At 36.5% G+C, this 23,879-nt stretch overlaps 10 protein-coding genes across 10 annotated transcripts; 4 read left to right on the top strand and 6 right to left on the bottom strand. All coding sequences in view use genetic code 12, as the record gives it.

Moving 5' to 3' along the window:
* Positions 1–240: 240 nt before the first annotated feature.
* CD36_10600 (DEAD/DEAH box helicase, putative) lies at positions 241–1,947 on the top strand (the record flags this gene model as incomplete). Its single annotated transcript, XM_002417657.1, has 1 exon — positions 241–1,947. The coding sequence occupies one exon, from the start codon at positions 241–243 to the stop codon at positions 1,945–1,947; it is 1,707 nt and encodes a 568-aa protein (XP_002417702.1).
* Positions 1,948–1,958: 11 nt separating this feature from the next.
* Positions 1,959–3,074, bottom strand: CD36_10590 (NADH-dependent flavin oxidoreductase, putative; the record flags this gene model as incomplete). The annotated part of the gene is made up of 1 exon (XM_002417656.1): positions 1,959–3,074. One exon carries the CDS (start codon positions 3,072–3,074, stop codon positions 1,959–1,961), a length of 1,116 nt encoding a protein of 371 aa, XP_002417701.1.
* Positions 3,075–3,300: 226 nt separating this feature from the next.
* Positions 3,301–4,380, bottom strand: CD36_10580 (pre-mRNA splicing factor, putative; the record flags this gene model as incomplete). Its single annotated transcript, XM_002417655.1, has 1 exon — positions 3,301–4,380. The coding sequence occupies one exon, from the start codon at positions 4,378–4,380 to the stop codon at positions 3,301–3,303; it is 1,080 nt and encodes a 359-aa protein (XP_002417700.1).
* Positions 4,381–4,941: 561 nt separating this feature from the next.
* CD36_10570 (conserved hypothetical protein) lies at positions 4,942–5,589 on the bottom strand (the record flags this gene model as incomplete). Its single annotated transcript, XM_002417654.1, has 1 exon — positions 4,942–5,589. One exon carries the CDS (start codon positions 5,587–5,589, stop codon positions 4,942–4,944), a length of 648 nt encoding a protein of 215 aa, XP_002417699.1.
* Positions 5,590–7,493: 1,904 nt separating this feature from the next.
* On the bottom strand, positions 7,494–8,384 carry CD36_10560 (microtubule-binding protein, putative; the record flags this gene model as incomplete). Its single annotated transcript, XM_002417653.1, has 1 exon — positions 7,494–8,384. One exon carries the CDS (start codon positions 8,382–8,384, stop codon positions 7,494–7,496), a length of 891 nt encoding a protein of 296 aa, XP_002417698.1.
* Positions 8,385–9,800: 1,416 nt separating this feature from the next.
* CD36_10550 (CDP-diacylglycerol-serine o-phosphatidyltransferase, putative) lies at positions 9,801–10,622 on the top strand (the record flags this gene model as incomplete). Its single annotated transcript, XM_002417652.1, has 1 exon — positions 9,801–10,622. One exon carries the CDS (start codon positions 9,801–9,803, stop codon positions 10,620–10,622), a length of 822 nt encoding a protein of 273 aa, XP_002417697.1.
* Positions 10,623–10,758: 136 nt separating this feature from the next.
* On the bottom strand, positions 10,759–11,322 carry CD36_10540 (conserved hypothetical protein; the record flags this gene model as incomplete). Its single annotated transcript, XM_002417651.1, has 1 exon — positions 10,759–11,322. The coding sequence occupies one exon, from the start codon at positions 11,320–11,322 to the stop codon at positions 10,759–10,761; it is 564 nt and encodes a 187-aa protein (XP_002417696.1).
* Positions 11,323–11,538: 216 nt separating this feature from the next.
* On the top strand, positions 11,539–12,951 carry CD36_10530 (mitochondrial presequence translocase guide protein, putative; the record flags this gene model as incomplete). Its single annotated transcript, XM_002417650.1, has 1 exon — positions 11,539–12,951. One exon carries the CDS (start codon positions 11,539–11,541, stop codon positions 12,949–12,951), a length of 1,413 nt encoding a protein of 470 aa, XP_002417695.1.
* Positions 12,952–14,214: 1,263 nt separating this feature from the next.
* CD36_10520 (AP-1 transcriptional activator, putative?) lies at positions 14,215–16,113 on the top strand (the record flags this gene model as incomplete). The annotated part of the gene is made up of 1 exon (XM_002417649.1): positions 14,215–16,113. One exon carries the CDS (start codon positions 14,215–14,217, stop codon positions 16,111–16,113), a length of 1,899 nt encoding a protein of 632 aa, XP_002417694.1.
* Positions 16,114–16,382: 269 nt separating this feature from the next.
* Positions 16,383–23,627, bottom strand: CD36_10510 (conserved hypothetical protein; the record flags this gene model as incomplete). Its single annotated transcript, XM_002417648.1, has 1 exon — positions 16,383–23,627. One exon carries the CDS (start codon positions 23,625–23,627, stop codon positions 16,383–16,385), a length of 7,245 nt encoding a protein of 2,414 aa, XP_002417693.1.
* Positions 23,628–23,879: the final 252 nt, after the last annotated feature.

Genomic DNA, 23,879 nt, shown 5'->3' with positions numbered 1-23,879 from the left:
ATTATTTATGTGAGATTCTATACATTTTATATATTAATGAAAGGTTACGAGATTATTGCAATTGGCGTTTTTTTTAAGATCTACTACATAACTGATATGTTTGGTTGATAATGGATTGAATATTGTTTGTTCGATATTTTTTTTTTTTTGGTGATTCAGATGCTGTGTAGTTTTTTCTGAAGAGTCTATTGTTCTTTTCTGCTTGTGTAGGGCCAATATAGCATTGCGATAAGTTCAAACATGTTTAAGCTGTTTAAATCAGCAGACGAATTATCAGAAGATGACGAGTCAGTCACCCCTGTGTATATTCCAAAGGCAAAGCGTGCCAAATTAGAAGCATTAAAAGCTAAGAAATCACAAATTGCTTCTCAAACATCAACTCACAAACAACAAAGTACCACCAAAAACACTACTTCTACTACCACTACAAACAACACCAACAATTCAAAACCATCAAACCAAACAAAGAAATCAACGGGGAAAAAATTTCAATTTGATTGGGATGTGGAAGAGGAAGATACTGCATCCGGGTTTGTCCCCTTAATAGATATGGATGAAGAACTTGATGACCCATTATTTAGTGGCCAAGAACTGACCCATTGGACCAATAAAAAACTAGAAGAAATGACAGATAGAGATTGGAGAATATTTAAAGAGGATTACAATATCACCACCAAAGGTAAAAACATACCTAATCCTTTAAGGTATTGGCATGAAGGTTTGAATAATGACAAATTGGTTTCAATAATTTCTCAATTAGGTTATGATGAACCGACTTCAGTTCAAAGAGCAAGTATCCCATTAGCATTAATGAAACGAGACGTTGTGGGAGTAGCTGAAACTGGAAGTGGGAAAACTTTAGCATTTTTAATTCCAGTATTGAATTATATCTTATCGATTGATGAAAATTATCTCAAATATGAAAAAATATCAAATGAACCAGTAGGGTTGATTTTGGCACCAACAAGAGAATTGGCATTACAAATAACAAAGGAAGCAGAAAAATTTTGTAAAAAACTCGGATATCAAGTGCTACCGATTATTGGAGGACATCAATATCAAGATACCATAAATCAAATTGACCAAACTGGGGTCCATTTGATAGTGGCGACACCAGGTAGATTAGTGGATTCGATTGAAAGGAAAATTATTGATCTTAGCAAGTGTTATTGTTTGGTTATGGATGAAGCAGATAGAATGATAGATATGGGATTTGAAAAGGATTTAAATAAGATTTTAGACAAATTGCCCACTGAAAAGCAATTATCACTGACAATAGACGGAAGAATATTTCATTTGGAGAAAAGATCAACAATGATGTTTACTGCAACTATTTCACCAACAGTTGAAAAAATAACTAAAAAATATTTGATAGATCCGGGTTATCTTTATATTGGTGGAGCAGGAGAAGCTTTAGATAATATTAATCAACTGTTTGAATTTTTGTCCAGCGCAACCGCTGAAGCAACTAAACTCAATAAACTAATAAAGATCATTCGAAGTCACTGGAGAGTTACTGAAAACCCTTTGATTATTATTTTTGCAAATTTCAAGCACGTTTGTGACTCATTATCAACAGAATTATCTAGTAATGATATAAATAACGTTGTCATTCACGGTTCTAAATCTCAAGATGTAAGGGAACAAGCAATCACGAAATTTCGAAATCACGAAAGTGAAGTTTTAATAGCAACCGATGTTGCTGCAAGAGGTATAGATATTCCAAATGTTACTTTGGTGATTAACTATCAAATGGTGAAGAAATTTGATGAATATATACACAGAATAGGTAGAACTGGTAGAGCTGGCAACTTGGGTGAAAGTTTTACATTTATTTCAGATCAAGATATGGAAATTTTTACTCCCTTAAAAAAATTCTTGAAAAAAGGTGGCAAGAGATTACCGGATTGGTTATACAAGCATCAATCACAAACAGTCCAAGAATGATGAATTTTATGTTATGATAAAGCCAATTTGTATTGAGGAGCAGTTTTGAATTGAGTTTGCAATTGATCAGCAATACGGCTAATCAAACCCGTATCTTTAAGAAATCCTTTACCAATTAATGCAATGTCAAAATCACCATTAGCAATAAACTCGTCAAGTTTAAATATGTCTCGATCTAATCCTCCACTACATGCAATCAAACATCGATCTCCAATATGGCTCTTCAATTTACGAGCTAAAGGTACTTGAGAAGGTATTTGTTTATCGTCATTTAATAGATATCTAGATTTGCAATGAGCAACATTTCCACCAGAAGTAACGTCGATTACGTTTACTCCTAAATCAATAACAAGATCGGCCAATTTCAATGCATCTTCTGTAGACCATGCTTCGGGGTCACTACAATTGTCTGACATTGGAAATTTTAAAAAAATTGGTGTTTCTGTCTGTAGTTTTATATTTTCAATTATTTGTAAGAGAAATCTAACTCTATTTTCAAACGAGCCCCCGTATTTGTCATTTCTCTTGTTTGTCAATTTACTTAAGAATTGGTGTATTACACATCCATTAGCACAATGGATTTCAATGGCATCAAATTTTGAAAGTTCTACCGCTCGCCAAGCTGCATTGGCGAAATCTTCAACAATTGAGTGTATTTCATTAACAGTCAATTCTCGTGGTGTATTATGCGACTCACTAAATGGCTCAGTAGATGGGCCCACACAATGTTCTTGCCAATCATGTTGTATATGTTGGAATGGTATCCCTTCACCAATCTTTCTCCCCGCATGATTCAATTGTAGACAGCAAATTCCATTTTGATCATGAATAAAATCAACAATTTTCCGTAAACTATAAGCTTGATCATCATTCCAAATACCTAAATCATGAATAGATAATCCGGAATTCTCAGACACAGAGGTACTTTCCAATATGATTAATGCTGGTCCACGAATAGCAAATGATCCATAATGAACAAAATGAAACAGGGTGGCTTGATTGTCAGTCGGTGACGATGAATACATGCACATTGGCGAAACCCCGATTCTATTAGGTAACTTGATCGAGTCATTGATTTTCAATGGTTGGAATAATGCTGGTATAGTATTGGTCTTGTTGTTCTCCATGACAGACCACGGTCAAATGATAGTATAAAATTGATGGGGTTTAATTGGTTTTATTTTATTAGAAACAAACCTAAATAACATTATGGATGATTCTTATTTCAATTCTAAACTCCCTACAAAAAAGTGGAAGTGGGAGTGTCTCTTGATTGTTGTTTTTTCTGTCACGTGAGTCAAAAAATAATTAGAATCAATCAATCTATTCATACAACCCCCCCTGACCACCTGTTCATTCATCATCTTCATCATCACTAGAGTAATTTACTAGTATTTTGGCCAAATACGGCTCTTTTCTATTATGCATCATTTTCTTTTTCATTCTAGAAATATCTTTCAAGAGGGAGTCTTGAAGTATTTTATTATGGTCCTTCTCATCTGAAGTAGAATTTGATTGTCGTGTCTTATCAGTATGACGAATTGTTATATTTTTCTTAACTCCAGCTGTAAGGGCGCTAACACTCGTTTCGTCGATATCATCGTCTGCTTCATCGTCTTCAACGGCACCTTCATCCTCCAGTTCGTCATCGATGTTTATAGTTTTATTTTCTAACCTGGGTTTTTTGTTTGATTCCTGTTCTAGTAATTGTTTGACAGTATCATAAGCCAATTTTTGTTGTCTTTTCTTCTCTTGCTTTTGGGCTGCAGGGTTTTTATCTTCGTTGGCCCATCTCACATACAATACTTCGTTACTACCTTCCATTAACGACTGATTTTGCATTGCTTCTTTAGCAAATTGAGCTTGGTTTTCAGTTTTCATTGTAACAAATGCACAGCCTTTGCCCTGTAATACTTTGACTTTCTCAACCGTGCCAAATTCTTGAAAATTTTTAACCAATAATTGCTCAGTATTGGGTTTGATATGTATACCACCTACATATAGTGTGCAATTTACTTTATTCAATGATCCCACACCGTCCATGTCATCTTGATAATTTGCCGTTTTATCTCGTCCAAAACAATCTTGTGTTGGTTTAAAATTGTCTGATTCCCGTGGTAGACGATGCAAATATTGACATTTTGAGCCTAAGTAGCAATATCCTCGACTGAAAAATAGACATATATGAGCATTCTTTTTGGCCTTTGTGGATCCTTCATCTGTCAATATTCGAACACGGAATCTCAGTTTGCTAGTGGTGGCTTTATCATTTGGATTCGACAATGATTTGGAATACCATATGTTATATTGATGATAATTCACTTGTTGGGTCTTATCGAGATCGTCGATATCTTCAGGGTTGACTTGTACTCTTGCTGGTTTTGTCATTGGTTCAGATAATGTAAGTGAACTTATAGAAACTTTTCTAGACATTGTTGCTTTTTTTTTGAGATGTTCTGTCATCCATTTTTTTTTTTCAGTAGTTTGAACATTTGGAGATAATAACTGGAGGTTTCTAATTTTTTTTTCTTTTCGAGTAAAGTCCGTCAGTATGGCGATCACCAATACATTTTGACTCTAGGGTATGATTTGTTTGAATATTTTTTCTTTAAATTGGTATTCAATCAGGAAAACTTGATCGTCAATAGAGAAAGAACTGGTGCTTGTAGGATACTCCTTTGACGGGAAAGAGAATACTAGCAAGAAGAAAAATTTACAGGTATTGATTATTGAGTTTTGTAATGTGATTGAAAAAAAAAAAAACAAGAGTATCTTTAGTAGCAGCTCTACTGTAGGCTTGTAATCTTGAATATCAAATTAAACGTTACTTAATCAACAATAAAGCACAGAAAGTAAGAACAATCATACATTGTGAAAAAACAAATTCATCACTTGCATTAATAATTATTTATACAACAACATCAAGGCTCTACGAAACATGATATTAACCATACTATTGAACCCTATATGTAGCTTTTGACACCTTGAGCCGGCTCAAGCTAAGCTCAAGAAAAACGACAAGCCAATTAAACCACCAACAACTGCCGTTTTTTTCCAGCTACCTGGTTGGTAAACTGCTGGTGCAGCATTACCACTTGCGGTTGAGCTAGATGATGAGGAACTTCTACTTGAAGTGGCAGTAGAAGACGAAGAACTACTTCCTGAACGAGTCGATGAAGAAGAAGCAGCAGTAGTTGAGGAAGAATCGTTAGATGCAGCTGAACCAGAAGCTGAGCTGGAACCAGAAGCTCTACCGGAAGCTGAATCAGTGCTTGCAGTTTCCGTTCCTGTTGTGGTAGCAGCACTTTCACTGGCAGCAGCAGCTGCGGCAGTTAAGGAGTCTTTTTTGGATTCAACCTCACTAGTAAAATCACCCCAATTTGATACCACACCTCTTGTGATTGTTGAGAATTTACCATCAGCTAAACTTGTCACCACATGGAATTCTTGTGCACCTTTAGAAGTGACAGTGTTGAATTCCACAACCACACCAGATGTGGCTTTATGCCAATTACCAACAGCATCAGAAGTCAAGGTGACATAAACATTTTCACCAATTGAAGCAACTGTATTGGCGACACCAACACCGGCACTAACGATGTTGTTAATATCTGAGAAAAGGTCTCTTTGTTGAACTGGCATTATTGGAAAGAATTGTAGTTATTATGTGTAATTTATCTGGATAAAGAAAAGGGAAAGTAAATAAACAAATGATCAACAACAGCTTCTTGTAAGATTTTTCAATGAGAAAAGAAGCGGTATTTATATAACCCTACAAAAAGAAATAAAGTTTCCATGGAATTATATTGACAATTGCAAAACCCGTGGTAAATTTTAAAAAGGCTTTGTTTGCTTTTGCTTGCTTTGCTTTGTTTTATTGTCATTTTGGGAAATCATTTGGCGTGATTTTTTTTTATTTTTTCTCATATCCGGTGCTTTTTTTGTAAGTTTACCAACACCACGCTACAAGTTGTCATTCATGGATTCTTTTTACACAGCCATTTGTTATTTTATTATATCTGCTTGCAGACGTCCCTTAAAAATAAATTCCAGGGTACTCAAGAAAAATCTCTTGAAAGAAACAAGGCTCTGTTGATGTCATGACTCTTTGTTGCTGATGATGATGATTATGTCCCTCAATCGGAATGGAAACCACAAAATCGGTCCAACGTGATTTTTTTTTTGTTCCATTTGAAGAATACGAAACACCAGAAGCTTCTTTTTCCGAACATTCCCTCGTCACAAAAATATCTACATGTAGCATCACGCGAATTGATTTTTACCGATCCTAAGCAGAGGCACAGCTCAACAATTTTAACTTTAACCAGCAAGAAGCTTTATAGTTTTTAAGCCTTGTTTCCTTTGTTTACTTCAAATTGGTTTTCTTATTTTCCACGTGATAAAGTGAAAAATTGTGAAAGGGTTGTTGTTGTCTTGTTATTAACTTAATTATGGAACATTGAGTAATCAAAATAGATGATTTGGTGTAATTAACCAGTGATTCTGATGATTTGTAGTGTGTTGGTCTATTAAGATGATGATACTCTTCAATCAACTCTTGATTTCACGATCTACTCGTATTTCAAAGCTAGTTTTGTAGGTTTCGGTTTTTGTTTAATTTGCTACAAATCTTTTTTTCAGGGGAAAACTTTGCAAAAAAATACCTAAAAAAAATTCTTTTGTCATCAAAAATATACATCTCTTATTATTCTTCACATAAACACAAGTAGGAACTGACCCGCTTGTCTTATACAAGATCACAAAGAAAGAAAGTTGCAAATTTCCATTTTATATGTAACATAAGGAAACCCCATAAGATGAAAATCAGCCAATTTTTAATCCAAAGAGCGGGTTCCCTGTAGTAAAAGAAAATACATTTGTTCAAGCGCATCACTTTCCTAAACAGGCAGCTCGATCCCGTTATCAGTCAGATTTGCCCCACATCCAATTCTTTTTCACAATTTTTCACTAGATGGATGGAAACACTATATAAATATCCACTTGTTTCTATATATCTGTCTATTGAGTCGATCATATACTACTTTTACTTCAATCGTTGTCAGTTGTTAATTATATTCTTATTTTGTCGAAAAATGTGTGGTGCCAATAAAACTTCAAGTCAAACTTCAACTTCTACATCAACCAAACCAAATCAATGTTGTGGAAGCTCATGCAAATGTGGGTCTTCTTGTTCATGTCCTTCATGCAACACTACCAAGTTATAACCATAAAACTCAGACCTCAATTCAATCCCCATATACCGGTTGTATGCTGATTATAGGATTATACATCGAATTTGACTACGTTTAACGAATAAGAAACTATAAGATACTTTCTGAAAACATCCCAAACACTTACTACCTTCAAATATCAACAGAACAAACATGTCACTACATAATTTAATAAATAAATAATCCTTTCTGTTTTTTTACTATTTATGTGGTCCTACCCAGATGACTATTCTTGTGTGCTCAAACCAGAATAGTTACAATTTGGCAGGGAAAACCACAAATATCAGTTTACAATTACAATGATCACAACATTTATTAAAACTCATCATCTTCTACATACTCTTCGTACATAATCTTTTCAATTTCATTAGCAAATTGCAATACATCCCCACTCAAACCTTCCATTTCTTTAGCATGTTGGACCAATATTTCAATTGCTCTTAATTTGTTGAAATAAAAATCTCTTTCTGACTCAACATGTTGAGAATAAATAGCAAAATCTTCTGGGATTGAAGATGTAGCACCACTATCTGTAGTAGCCACAGCAGCAGCCACAGCAGCAGTACCTGTAGCAGCTACTGGTTCACTTGCAGAAACTACTGGGACATGCCCATTATTGATGATTGTACCATTACCGGAACGGTTATTATTCTTAGAGGCAGCAACATTGGTTGAACGCACTGCTGTGGGTGTTAGATTTATTGGACCGTTGGACGAAGTTTTTCTTGATCCAAGAGGTGTGTTTGATTTTCTTTCTCTAGGTTTTGAAATAAGAGGAGCGGCGCTAGGACCAGCATTGATTGGAGATGATTCAGGAGAACCAGTGGACGGTTTTGTTGTTTGTTTGGGAGGTTGTCTTGCAACTGTTGTTTTCATAGGGACATTATTACTGGAAGCATATCGTTTGATCCATTGTAACAACTCTAGATTATCCTGAAGCTTGCAACGTATCAATTTTTCAACATCAATCGTCTTGGTGATACTATTTTTGACAAATACATGTTGTAGAATCTTATAATTGTGACGAAACTCATATTCAGTTTTAGCATTGAATTTGACTTTGCTCAAAGGGACATCACCAACGATAGTATCCATCAATTGACAAAATGCAGCACCAGATCCACATTGTTCAATCTTCGTGTAATTTAAATCCAAAGTGCTATTTAACCAGTTAAGCAATTCTGCCCTTGATTCACCAACTACCATATTGGAATACAAGAATATATCGCTCCTTCAAAAACAAAGTCAGCTGAATTAATGTTCCTTAGGAGGGAGGGTTGTTTGTGTTGGTATCGCTTGTTTGTAAAAAACGAAAAAAAAAACAAACATACAGAAAAAAAAAAAAATTAATTTAGAGAAGAATACTAAACAAAAGCCAAAAATAACAAAAAATCGGTTCTGACAACAAATTGTGTATGACATTGTATTGTATTGGAATCTTGCACGAACATATTAACCTTCTTACCTTCCTACCCAAAGAAAGATGTAACTTTAAATTTTGCTACCTCTTTCTATATATCAATAGTATTAACATAAACGAATTAGAAACACTACAAACATCCCTGTAGAGCAATAAATAGAAATAATTGATCAACCCCTGATTATTTTCTTTTTACTTAACTCTAATCGTTATCAAAAACCATTAATAACAATAAACACGAACAAAGCAAAGCAAGATACGGTTATCTTCTTCACCTTTCGATAGATAGAATACAATAACAACAACGGTTACGTATCAAGGTAAAATGTTACGCGTTTCAACCATTAGTTGTCTAAACCAATTCAGTCTAATTCCAGGGGTTTGAGACCATCGAATAAATAATGGTGGGTGCTATAAGCGGTATGTGCAGTAGGTAATTTTCTTATTTTTTTTTTTATTTTGGCGACCACGACGTTACGAATGTCCATCAATTAAGGCGCAGCCTCAGTTCCAATTATCCTCAGGTAATGCTGATGATGATACCGGACAGGACAGGACAGGACCCTACAAGAAAATAATATCTGTTATCCATTATCTAGTGCATGCCCATTTCCTGCTTTATTTTGCTTATTTTGTTGTTAATTTTTTTATAGTTTTGCCTCACTGGACTCCCCTCTTGAGGCCATTTAAGATCTCAGAAGTCCAAATTGTATAGTTGTCACCGCCTTATTTTTTTACTGCAATATTTCATAGCAAACAAAAAGGGGAGAATTTTGGTGGACAAAATTTTACCACCACCACCAACAAAAAAAAAAAAAAGATTAAAGCACAAATTTCACAAATGTCATTTTTCGTTTTTTGTCATTTCATTTCATTTCAAAGCAATCAAACTAATTCATCGTTTAAAGGTTTTCAATGGTTATTGTAATTGTAATTTTGCTTCATGCTAGAAATTTATAGCAATGTTCTAACATAGGCCCTTCTCCAGTTGCTATTATTTTATCGTCATCATATATATATATATATATAACATTATTCTCAAGTATTATTTTTTAAACAAGCAATTCTTTATATATATATTATTGTTTGTATTTTTTTTTTTCATCTCGTTTTATTTATTTACACATTTGTTTTTTCTTTTTACAAAACCTCCTCACATTTCAACTCTTCGTCCACTTTTCTTACTCCACACACACCTATTCATGTCAGACTCCTCAGCTACTGGGTTCTCCAAGCACCAAGAATCAGCAATTATATCAGATTCAGAAGGAGATGCAATTGATTCAGAATTGCACATGAGTGCCAACCCACCTTTATTGAGAAGATCATCTTCATTATTCTCATTATCCTCAAAAGATGACTTGCCCAAGCCTGATTCCAAAGAATATTTGCAATTCATTGATGATAATAGACATTTCAGTATGATTAGAAACTTACATATGGCTGACTTTATCACTTTATTAAATGGATTCAGTGGGTTTTATTCTATTATTTCATGTTTAAGATATACTTTAACTGATCAAACTCATTATGTACAAAGAGCCCATTTTTTCATATTATTGGGATTATTTTTCGATTTTTTCGATGGTAGAGTTGCAAGATTAAGAAATAAATCATCATTAATGGGACAAGAATTAGATTCATTAGCTGATTTGATATCATTTGGGGTATCTCCAGCAACAATTGCCTTTGCTATTGGATTCAGAACAACTGTCGATGTGTTGTTCTTGGCATTTTGGGTTTTATGTGGGTTAACAAGATTGGCTAGATTCAATATCTCTGTTAATAACATTCCTAAAGATAAACACGGTAAATCACAATATTTCGAAGGATTGCCCATTCCAACAAATTTGTTTTGGGTTGGATTCATGGCTTTATTGGTGTATAAAGATTGGATTCATGACAATTTACCATTTGGAATAATCTTACAAGATACTCTGTTTGAATTTCATGTGGTCACAATAGGATTTGTTTTACAAGGGTGTGCTGAAATCTCCAAATCTTTGAAAATACCTAAACCATAATGCACAATTTCTTTTTTATTATTTTCTTTTTTTTTGGTAGTGTCAGACGTTGTAGAATTTGATTATATATATATACTTACATACATATATTTATTTACATATTTAAATAAAATACCAATTATCGTTAGTAATTATATCACACAGTATCTTTTGATTCCTCCCATTGGGGTCTTGACATTGAGAAAACCTTAGTATCACGAAAATCTATTCCATTATATTTCCCAGTTAGCAATTGCTTATAGAAATCAGATGGGAAGTTTTTAGGATCCAACAAACCAATCTCATTTATTTTGAACGGATTAAGTCTATGTGAATGTTGTGCTTTGTTCATTAAATGCATTGTATCCCAAAATGCTCGATTCAACGGTATTAGATTACCAAAGAATATTGGCCAATACAAAACCCCTCGTTTTCTATTATTTATAAGATCTTGAGTGATGCCAATTCGTTTACACTCGTAAAAGAAAAACCCTAATTGAAACAATAACTCTGGTTCTTTATCGACTTGTTTTATAATTTCCCCAACCTTATAGTCTATAGGACGTTCAGCTAGATTTGTGAACTTTTCATCTATTTCATTGGCTCTTTTCACAGCACTAAATATACTGGGTAATTTGAATGTTCTAACTGGAGACAAAACATGTGCTTGTGATAAAACCTTCAACCATGGTAATGTTGCTCGAGGTGTGACTCTAAACATTTCTCTTAAAGTTGTATCGTTCCCCAGTTATAACAGAAAGCATTTTTGAAAAAAAAAAAAAAGAAAAAAAAACATTACCAAGAAATATTGACAGTTGCACATACCATAAAGTAAAAGAGCAAAAAAAAAAAAAAAAATTCATAAAAAATTTTCAATGAAGTCCAAACTAAAGAACCATCACTTTTATTTAAGCAATACATTTGTACACCATAAAATATGTTCAGAAATCAGTCTAGGCATTTGGTGAGATCTATTTTGGCTAGTCATCGTGTATTGCCAAGCACACATACGGCAGTCTCTCCAATACTTAACCAATCGATCAAGTTCTATTCATCCAAAGATAATGCCGCCGATAAGAGTCAAGGAAAAGACCAATCCAAATCTATTTTAAATGACGATATGTTGGCCAGAGCAGGGTTTGAGGATGTCGAGCCTAAAGAAGAAACAAGCAATGGTGAAGAAGAACAATCTACGAAACAAACAGGACGTAAGAGAAAGAGAGCTCAAACTTCTAAAGACTTGCAACGTGAAAAATACGCCAACATGTTTTATTTGTCTGCTTTATTATTTGGTGTAGCAGGGATTGGATACATGAGTAGAGATTGGGATTCTGAAAAGGAACAAGAAGATATGGATGGTAAGAATGTGGAGAATGGTTATGCTCCAAAATTAATGTATGAAAGATTGAGTAAAAGATTAGGATCATTGTTCACTTTTTTCTCGGAGCCAGCATTTGAAAACTTGTTGCCACCACCACCTCCAGAACAATACCGTCGTCCATTAACTTTGGTTGTTACTTTGGATGATTTTTTGATTCATTCCAACTGGGATACCCAACATGGTTGGAGAACTGGTAAAAGACCAGGATTGGATTATTTCTTAGGTTATTTGTCTCAATATTATGAAATTGTTGTTTTTGCCTCAAACCTGCAAATCTACTCCGATAAGACCGTTAATAAATTAGATCCATATCATGCATATATTTCCTATGCATTATTTAGAGAAGCTTGTCGTTACAAAGACGGTAAATTGATTAAAGATTTGTCTTTATTGAACCGTGATTTGGGTAAAACTGTTATGATTGATGTTGACGAGGACTCTGCTGCCTTACAACCAGAAAATTCCATTATTGTTAAAAAATGGGAAGGCCAACCTGATGAATATTTGATTTCATTGATTCCATTCTTGGAATACTTGGCTACACAACCGGTCAAGGATGTTAGACCAATTTTGAATTCATACAAGGATAAATCTAATATTGTTGCTGAATTTACAGAGCGTGAAAACAAGTTGAGAGAACAATGGAAAAAGGATCACGGTGGAAATAATGGGAAACCAAACGCCGGTAATTTCATTGCTAAATTATTGGGTATACCAGTTCCAGAACCAAAAATGCCATTGGATATTATTAGAGAGCATGGTCAATTGCAATATGAACATTTCCAGAAATACTTGCAAGAAAATGCTCACAAGTTTTTAGAAGAAGAACAAAAAATGAAAGATGAGTTTGGTAAAGTTACTTTGAATAAATTGATTACTGAAGGTGCTCCTAATCCAGAAGAGATTGCCAAAGTGCAACAACAGAGAGCATTAGAAGAAGCTCAGAAGCAACAAGAGGGTCACAAATAAGCTACCAGGACACATACAGTAATAATGTTGTAGTTTATTAGTTATCCTGAGGTTCTCTTGTATATATAAATATGTATAGTTTTATGTTTCCCCACCATAAAGAGGAAACAATAAATCGAAGAAAGAAACAAATTAAAAACTTGTACTTTGTTGTTGTTGATAGAACAGAACTATTGTTTAATTTGCAACCCATTCATCAGCATCATCCTCCTCCTCCTCCTCCTCACAAGTACTTGACACAAACACAAGCATTATTGGTTTCAAGTCGTGTGGAATGTTACTAAATTCTGAATGTCGTGAGCGAGCGAGTGAGCAAAATTATCGCTTCTGTTTTAGATCAAGAATGTGCAACAGTTTCCGAAATCGGTCAATTAAAAACATATGAAAAAATTTAGAATTACAATTGATATTTGATTATTAAACAATTCAAGATGACGAGGCTTTTACTATCATTATCATTGAGGTTTGAGTTTTTTCACAGTCTTGAAATACTGGATATGTTGGATATTTTTGTTTTACTTTCTGCTCAATTTAACCAATCTTCCCGTGAAATGGACAGAAAAGAATAACGTATCCACAAGATAGTTCATTACCCCGAGGTTTCAGAACAACAACGATTCTCCTGTAGTTCACACAATCAATCAACTCCGATTTCTGCTCATTTATAATTCTCCCTTTTGATTGAGCAAATTGAGGAGAACCTCCCCTGTATATTATCAAAAGAAACTAAACTAAATCTAACTTGTTGTAACAATTCTAGCCAATCATTGACAAGAATTTAAAACAATAAAACTAGCAAAAAAAAAAAAAGCTTGGATAATAATAAGATAATTACACAAAGTATTATCTCATAGTAATGGTATTTTATCTTTTTCATCAGCAAATGAAGTTGCGTTAAGTAAGCCGATAGAAAAAAAAATTTTAGTACTTTATAAAAAAGAAACAATTTCCTTTGAAAAATCATTTCCACCACTACGTCGTCCCCCTTTCTTTTCTTGAAATATATATTGTATTGAAATATACTAATAATTTTCATAAATACTACCCTACGTACCGCACAGATTTCACATTCTGAAGTAGTCTTTGATATTACCTGACATCATTTGTCTTTTGCCCAATCGACTTTTTTTTTTTTCTTTCCCCTACTACATCCTACTACCATACAAAAGATAGCAAACATTAGCCCAAAAGAAATCAGCGAGTAATCTTCTAGACAAAAAAAAAACAAATCACAGAAGAATTCAATTTTCAAATTTGCACAGTATGCCCGCCAAAGGTCCCAATATTATACCAAAACAGGCGCCATCCCCTATTGCGATAGCAGGATCACCACCTTCTTCCTCTGCATCAACACCAAGAAGTGCAGCCAGTCCACCAGTGAGTGTGAATACCAAATCATCAAACAACAATACCATAGTGCCACGTCAAGTGATGTCGATCCAAACTTCAAAGGAATGGGTTCTCCCACCAAGACCAAAACCTGGAAGAAAACCAAGTGTCGATACACCAGCATCAAAAAGAAAAGCCCAAAATAGAGCAGCACAGAGAGCATTCAGAGAGAGAAGAGCAACCAGAGTACAAGAATTAGAACAAAAACTAATGGAAGTTGAAAAGGAAAGGGATATCAAAGAAATGGCATTAGTAAACACTATAAACAAGTTAAAGGTAGAGAACCAGTTTTTAGTTAAAAATTTGGAACAATTAAAAGGCGAAATGAACCAAATAAAACAATCCTATTCTCGTTCACAACAACAGCTAATATCGAAACCATCACCAGCAGAAGCTGCTGCTGGTGCACAACAAATCAAGCCTTCATTTTCATTTGCAAGCAACCTGGCCTCTAGTAACCATCCTTCTCCTTCTCACCACAATAGCATATCACCAACAGGCTCGTCATACTCTGTACAACAGATTTCTCCAGCACCATCTACCGATCTGCCACCAAATTCGTACAACATAAACAATGACTCATATAGACAATTTCAGTCAACTTTGACTCCTATTCCCAGCAACAATACTCCTGATAAACCTATAAGTGCCACTGATGTAGCTAACTTTGATTGTGGTGTGTGTCCAAAGGAAGAGTGTCTTTGTGAATCAGTGGGTTTAAAAGAGCCAACAAAAGACAAAGCAGAAGACGCTAAAAAGCAACTTCAGAATCAAATTAATTCTTTCAAGCCAATGCCAGCAGTTTCTTTATCGAGAAAACGCAAAATAAAATCAACTGATGAAGAACAAGAGATTGATTTCACTAAACAATTTAGTCTGAGAACAAAACCAATGCCTGACTTGAAAAAATTGAAGAAGACAACTCTTTCTCATGAAACTGAAACTGAAACTGCATCTACTTTTAATGAGGATTCTCCAGTTGATAATTGTGGATTTTGTTCTGATGATACTCCCTGTGTATGTCGTGAAGCTGCCAAAGAAGCAGCTAAATTGAATGAGTACTTGAACAACCCTCACCAATCGCTGATAATTGAAGAAGAGATACTGGAACAAGCCAAGACATTACCACCTTTACAAACCAACAACTCAAACCACAATTTCAGTAAGTCGGCGCTACCGGTAATGCATCCTGGTCCAACTGTGGAAATCCGTGAATTCACAAACATTAATACTGTACCAAATGTGTTACCAGCTTCTAAAAACGAAAATGAACCGGATTCTCTGGGTAAGGATTCTTCTTCTGATAGTGGTTGCACTGGTAATCCAGGAACATGTCGCCAATGTCAAATGGATCCAATGTCTACATTATTTTGTACTACTGTCGCTAGTCGAAGCACAAAAACAGGTTCTGTTTCTTCAACAAGACAATCAATATCAAGAACAAATTCAAAGACATCAATATCGATTGATTCTTTAAATAACCCTCAAAGTCCAATACCCCCTCCATTACTAGCAAACAATAAAACCAACAGTGGGGGCTCAAGTGCAGCAACACCAACACCAACAACACCATCCCACTCATCATCTGTTCTGAGCAATAGTGGTATTTTCATTCCGTGCTCAGATGCTTATAAGACTTTATCTCGTCATAAAAAGTTCAATTCAGTTGATTTCACAACTTTAGTTGGTAAATTAACAACAAGAGGAATGCAAGTTGAAGTGCAATCTGTGGCCAATGTGTTACGAGAGTTGGATCGAAGATTATATAATTAGTTTAATATGCAGTTTTAGGTAATTTTTTTTTTTATTTTCTTATTGATTTGTCTAATAATATACATCTTAATTATGGAAGAATTTTATGATTATCAACAATTTATTTAAACGTAAACAACAACAAATATGTATAAACAAACTATTACTATAAAAATTTCAAGCAAACAAGTAATTTTTTTTTTTTTTTTTTTTTTGATTTTTTGTAACTAATTTAACAACAATACTAAAAAAAAAGCAAGATAAATCTTGACAAGCACTCATATGAGTTTTTAATTCCATGATCCTGGCATCGAATAAGTGCTTGTTTCAGCAACTGAGAAGAAAGAAGAATCTGCTTCATCTGCATCACCAGTAACAGCATCACCTCCACCAATAGTTGATTTACCGGATAAATTCTTATTCTCCACATTTGTGGTACCAACAGACTTTGGAATCTCTGATGCACCAGAAGTTTGGCCATGTTGGCTCTGTGCTCCACTTCCACTCAAAGCATAGTTTGAATCTTTATTGGTAAAATCAACACCTTTGGTATTGGTCTCTTCCAGTGCTAACCCGCCTAATGGTGACCCCTTGTTGGCAAGATTGGTATGTAAACCTGATTCAGATTGCAAAGTTGGAGCTGCATACTCTCTATCTCTACCAGTTTCATTATAGGAAGTATTTGAATTATCACCAAAACCGGTTCCACCAACAACACCTCCTGCATTGAATGATTCATTAGGAGTAGCAGAAGAATTTAAATATGTAGAAGGAACAGCTCCAGTTGCTCCTGATTTAAAGTAATCAGCTGAAGTACTGTCACCAAAAGAAGTTGCACCAGGACCTCTTGATAAACCACCGCTACCAGCATTTGCACCTTCAGAATAAGCAGCTGCATTAATACCTTTTGAGTCTATTCCAGTAGCTATTGGTGCCCCTTTTTCACGAACACCCAGTGCACCAGTAGGAGAGCTATAGGTATTTGGCGAATAATTGCTAGATCCGATATTTTGTCCAACCTGATGTTGAGGGGTATTAGCAATATGCCTTTCATTTTGGTGTCCAACTCCTGCATCAGAAATAGCACGTGAGCTGGTTTGATTATAGCTACTAGCAGCAGGTTCATGTGTAGACTTTTTATACGCAGCAGCAGCGGCAGCAGTGCTTGCAACTCCGCCAGCAACAGCAGCACTAGCTAAATGGGTATCACGATCCTTTGTATGATCTTTACTACTGTGTCCATGACTAATGGTGTCTTTCTGCTTTGGTGATTCTAAAGAATTAGCCCCTTGACCAACTGTTGCAGTTCCACTTTTATTCTTTTCAACTGCTAGATCTGGGTATCGAGCAACTTCTTGGCCATTCTCATTCCTGACAATACCACTGGTTGCATCTACCTGTAATTCCTTAACTTTGGCAACAACTGAAGCATGTGTTTTTTGCAATCTTGCTACAGCAGTTCTTGCTATCTTTGTAGCAAGCACATTATCTTTGGTTCCTTTGACATTGACAAATATCTCATCATCAGTTGCTGGTGCTTCGGTTTCATGTTTTTTCACTGGAGGCTGACTTGCAATACCACCATCACCTTCGTAACCATGCTTGTGTGAAAGTGGTGGATCAATTTCTTTCAGAACAGTAGCATGTGGAGGAATATGATTAACATCACTAGATTTGTAACTACTTTGACCAGCAACACTGGCAATACCAGCACCACCAACTACACCAGCACCCAAGGCAGCAGCTTCAGTACCAGTTAACCCTGAATTGGTATGCTTCTGGGTTGAGGTAACATTCTTTCTGGCAGCTTCAGCTAATCTTTTCTTGGCAGCTTCAGTTTGTTGATAAGTGTCAATCTTTTCTGGCGTTGAAGATGGCCCAGAACTATAAGCCGAATCAGCAGCATGTTGAGATGAAGGGGCATGAGAACCCAGAGAAGTGCTTAGACTCAAGCCACTAGATGGAATATCTTTACTGGCAGTTTGGTTCGTTAATCCCTCTGGTTCTTCTTCTTCAGCTTTATAGATTTCCTTAGTGTTGGCATTAATCACTAATTTACCAGTGGTCAAATCAACTCCCTTTTCGTCCAATTTTTTGGAAGCTTTTTTGGCTGTATTCAATGCTTCTTCTCTATCTTCAATACCAATGACTTCTACTACTAAATCATCTTTGTTACGAGAACGACTTTCTGTTGCAGAAGTTTCTTCGATAAATTCAGTACTCTTATCGTCATGCTGATACTTTGGTGACTCTTTATGGTGACCAAATGCTCCGGCTGCACCAGCACCAGCGGCCAAACCAGCCAAACCAGCACCCCCAACAATAGCAGCCTCTCTGTTACTTGACCCTGGTGGATAGCTATATGGCGAAGCTCTTTGTTTCTCTTGTTTTGCCTCAGTACTACCTTTCGCATAGCCATGCTCATAAATGTCCTGTTTCAACTTGGAATCAAGTACACCAGATGTTGCTGGGTTAGCGGTAGAATAACCCCCTTCGACAGCTCTAGCAGTATTCCCTTGTCTAGATTCATACAGTTTGTAGTCTTGTACTGGATCAAGTGATGAAACTTCTCTGTTAGCACCACTAGCTTGCTTTGCATCCTGTTTACCTAAATAAGGATACCCAGATGCAGCACTAGCATAGCCTTCATTATACAATTGATCCTTCAAAGTGGGATTCAAATCCAGATTAAACGATCCAGTCGTGTTCAAACCCTTGTCATGGCCAGTTTCATAAGCAGCTGACTGCAACTTTGGGTCTAATGATGTTTCAGCATGTCCTGTTTCAGATGAACTAGCTAATCCTTTGGATTTTCCAGCTTCATACAATTCTGATTTTAAATTATGATCCAAGTGTTTACCAGATGATGCTAATGCACCAGCACCTCCACCGATGGCACCACCTGCCAAAGCTGCAGCACCAATCCCAGCACCTGATTTTCTACTATCGTGTCTAGCATCATCATCCTGAAGATCAGGTTCAGGTAATTCACCTTCATTAATAGGTTTGGTTGCATTATATGAAGCCCCAGAAACAGTTCTATGATGGCTATGAGAATCAGAGGTGGAAGATGGAACAGATGAATGACTTGATTTTCCCTTTGTGTACCCTCGAGAATACAACTCTTTCTTCAAATCAGGGTCCAATTGTGACTTGTATGTTGAATCATGTTCCGTGGAGTGAGAATGTGCAGAGCTTCCAGCAGCTAAGCCCGCACCAACACCAGCGCCAGCACCAACAGCAGTGGAGGTGTGATGATCATGTTTCTTTTTATTATCTTGGGTAGCGCCAGCATCTGCTGTTTTGTCTGACTTGATATTCTCACTCACTTCGCGATGCCTCGCAGTTGGATGGTCGGCGGGCAATTTCTGAACTTCACCTGGTTCAGCGCCACCAACTTGGTCTACCTGCTTTGTCTCATTAAAGTCACCTTTATGAGTAGGTAATTTCAGAATTTTAGGATCAGCTTCTTCGGCTACAGCAATTAACGATTCTTGTGCACCAGTATGACCATGTTTCTTATTGTAAGCACTGACATCTTCTTCCAACTTTTTAAAATTCTGAATTGCTGAAGTGTCCACTTCTTCCGGGTTAGTTTCAACAACTTCTGGTTTCACTTCCTTACCATCTTTGTTTTTAAGTTTGTGTGCAGGCAACTTGGTAATTGATGGATCAACTTCAGCGGCTTCTTGAATTAAAGAATCTGTTTGATTGGTGAAGCCATGTTTCTTGTTATAGTCGTCGGTTTCTTTTTCCCAAATCTTTCTGTCGTTGGAAGCAACTAATTCCTTTTCATCAAATGTGGCATCACGACTAAGAGTGGTTTCTTTCTTTAATTTATCACTATCAACTTTATGTTGGGGCAACTTTGAAATAGCAGGGTCAACTTTTTCTGCGTCTTCAATCAATGAATCGTCAACATCATTTTCTTTAGACCCTTTGCCACCGAAAGCATAACCAACAGCACCACCAATGGCTGCACCAGCAGCAGCTAAATATCCTTTTTCAGAAGAAGAGGAACCTTGCGATTGTTCTCCAGCACCAGAAGAATATGGTTTTCCATTATCATAGTTTGACTCGGTTGAAACAGCAGATTTGTTTGGTACATTAGAAGTACTATCATGAGATGATTTTTCAGAATTACCAGAGACAAAGCCATGTTTTCTATTATAGTCTTCTGCTTCTTTTTCCCAGATCTTTCTGTCGTTGGAAGCAACCAATTCTTTCTCGTCAATTGTGGCATCACGACTAAGAGTGGTATCTTTTCTTAATTCCTTATCATCAACTTTATGTTGTGGCAATTTCGAAATAGTTGGATCTGCCTTCTCAGCATCTTCAATCAATGAATCATCAACATCGTTTTCTTTAGAAGAGCCTTTACCTCCAAAAGCGTAACCTACGGCACCACCAATAGCTGCACCAGCAGCAGCCAAATAACCCTTTTCAGAAGTCGAATCTTCATATTCTTCATCATCTTTCAAAGTGTTTAATTTTGGAGCATCAACTGTAGAAGATGATTTTTGAGTACCAGAATCAAACCCGTGCTTTTTATTATAATCCGTGGCGTCTTTTTCCCAGATCTTTCTGTCATTTGAGGCGACCAACTCTTTTTCATCAAACGTTGCATCACGACCAAGCGAAGCATCCTTTCCCAATTGATCTTTGTCAACTCTGTGTTCTGGTAATTTGGAGATACTTGGATCCTTGGCCTCAGCTTCTTGAATTAATGACTCCTTGGCACCAACAAAACCATGTTTCTTGTTATAGTCATCGGTTTCTTTTTCCCAAATCTTTCTGTCGTTGGAAGCAACTAATTCCTTTTCATCAAATGTGGCATCACGACTAAGAGTGGTTTCTTTCTTTAATTTATCACTATCAACTTTATGTTGGGGCAACTTTGAAATAGCAGGGTCAACTTTTTCTGCGTCTTCAATCAATGAATCATCAACATCATTTTCTTTAGACCCTTTGCCACCGAAAGCATAACCAACAGCACCACCAATGGCTGCACCAGCAGCAGCTAAATAGCCCTTACCAGGAGAAGAGGTTTCAGTGCTAGTAGTGTTTAAACTACCACCTGACTGTTTCAAAGTCGAGGCATCTCTTTCAGTTTCAGCTTTATTCTTACCTGCTTGATATGCTTGCTCTCTTGGAACTGCATTTGACGAAATATCTTTATCATCATAAGCTTTGGCTTGGCCCGTTTGGTATGCCTCTTCCGCTGGGACAGCACTTGCTAAGAAATTTTTGTCAGCATTAGCTTTATCTTTACCTGCTTCATAAGCCTCAGTTTTAGGGACATGGCTTACTGTAGCATTCTTTTCGGCATGGGCCTTGTCTTTACCTGCCTGGTAAGCCTGTCTAGCTAAATCCTCATTACCTCCTTCATGGTAACCGGGTTTTCCACTTTCAGAACCTAAGTCGGCGTTACTAGTTGTAGTATGTGCACCTTTTGAAGCACTTGAACCGTATCCAACTGCACCAAACCCAGCAGCAGCAGCGATTGCTTCAGCTTGTTCTTTAGAATTACCTGTTCTACTTGAAGAAGTTGACTGTGGGTCTAATGATTTATTAACATTCAGGCTATCACTCTTGCCTTCTGAATTACCTGCAAGCAAAGCATCACGATGTGTTCTTGAATTCTTGTCAATTCCGGCGTAAATGTCTTTGCCTTGGTTATAACCAGCTTGATACAACTGGTCCTTTAAAGCTTTCAATTGACCTTCATTATAAGAAGATTCTGGTACGTCACTAGTTGGTTTATTCCCCGACAATGTTGAAGTTTGGTTTTCTTTAACAGAGCCACTGTAAGCTGTACCACTTTGTTCACTAGCTTTGTTCCCTTTTGAAAAACCTAAATATGTTGCAGCGGCACCTAAAGCACCAGCGGCACCAGCAGCAATGCCAGCACCACCAACACTACCAACACCACCTGTGGACGAACTTTCAGCCTTAGGTTTCGTTGTGCCATCCCTGGTATCAGCATAGTTAACTTGATTGTGTACATCATCAATATCCTTCAACTTTGGTGCAGCAATTGGTTCATCATGAACAGCATAAGTGGAGGCATTACTAGGATCTTGCTTTAATTGTCTGATTCTTTCATCAGTTTCATTGATTTTTTTCTCAAGATCACTTAAGGATTGCTTTTCGTTATTCGAAGTAGAAGGAATCTGGCTAGACGTGGTAGCAGAACCAGCGGCAAGATTATCGGATCCTAAACCAGAAGTAGTGTTTTTATAACTTGAATGATCCACTTCGTTTCTTGGAATATCTTTTCTTTGTACATCAGCATCTTTTGATGATGGCTTGTCATTTGATGACAGTTTAGCATTGCCAGCGCTAGCAGCCACACCAGTTAATCCAGCACCAGCACCAGTTGCAACACCTGCAGCTGTACTACCAGAAGTACCTGTTTTAGCATTTGACTTGTTAGCCTGTGGACTAGTTGAATTTCCGTCAAACACAGAAGAAACACCGCCTGGGTTATAAGCTGATTTGTTTTCTTCGTGGATTTCTTTTTCTTCTACTGGATTGGAATTTGAATTTGAATTCTTTGAAGACTGTTTAGAAGTTCCAAATGCACCATTATCACCAGCCAATTTTCCCTTCTTTTTCCCTTCCTCGTAGGCCAAGTTTTTAACCTGCTCGAGATCTGCACCCTTTTCAACGGCTCCTTCAGGGTAGCTAGGTTTAGTTTTTAAATTGGTCAAGTCGTGATATTCGGCCTTAGTTCGTTCATTATAAGCATCTGCACTTTTATCGGTCTTAGTAGCATCAAGTACACCACCCTGGGTGTCCTTTGGATCAAAATATTTACCAGACCCTTTGACTGTTTCTGCACCATCAGTGTATCTTGGTGTTTCAACGTTGGCATCAGATGATTGAGAACCTGAAGCGGCATTAGCACCACCAACAACTACTGTGGAGTCAGTTGGTTTCTTTTCGTTAGCAAAGTCTCCAGGAATTGTGTGTTCAAGGGGTTCTCTGGAACGCCTTGGAGGGGAGGTAACCACCCGACCAACAGATGACTCAGTAATGACATCCCTGTCATGAGATAATCCTGAAGCAACGCTAGAAGTTGTGCTTTTGCTTTGACGTGGAGTAGAAGGGGTGTGCGGAGAACCAGAGCCACCAGAAACACCAACAGCACCAGAATGGGTTGATGGCGATGCTCCTTGTTTCTGTGAACTTGGACTGGAAACACCATGCTTTGCATGATGATGGAACAACTTTTGGCCCTCTTTGTAAGCCTGTCTAAGTATATCGTGATGTTGATCTTTCGAATGTTTAGCACCTGGGTCGACACTCGATCCTGACCCTGAACCTATATCGCCTTTGCTGCTAGAATGTTTCAAATGGAAAAATTTACGACCTTCACTGTAAGCTTCTTCAATTACATTTTGGTGTGATTTTGAAGCTGATGCACTTTGAGCGCTAGTTTTGCTAGTCGATTTTGGTGAGGATTCGGTGTCCTTCTTGTCAGACTTGAAGGCATTCTTAACCTTACTGAAAAATTTACCTTCGGAACTCATTATAAACTAGTCAATTGATTCAGACAGTATGAAATAATTAATTGATTGCAATGTTTTTTTAATTTTTTTATTTTTGGGTTTGGTAACAAAAAAAGTTGTGAGATTTAGAATTGAAAATTGCTATTGAAAAATTGATAATAAAACAAATCAATAATTAAAACTTGATAAATGGAGAAATTGAATTAATAAAAATGGGGGGGAGAAAGTCAAGAATGAAATGAAGAATGATTAAGATGGATTAAATTAATGGAT

Source organism: Candida dubliniensis, chromosome 1 (assembly GCF_000026945.1).
Source record: "Candida dubliniensis CD36 chromosome 1, complete sequence".
Taxonomy (NCBI): Eukaryota; Fungi; Ascomycota; class Pichiomycetes; order Serinales; family Debaryomycetaceae; genus Candida; species Candida dubliniensis.
The sequence above is the reverse complement of the archived record's forward strand: the minus strand, read 5'-3'. Positions and strand labels throughout refer to the sequence as shown.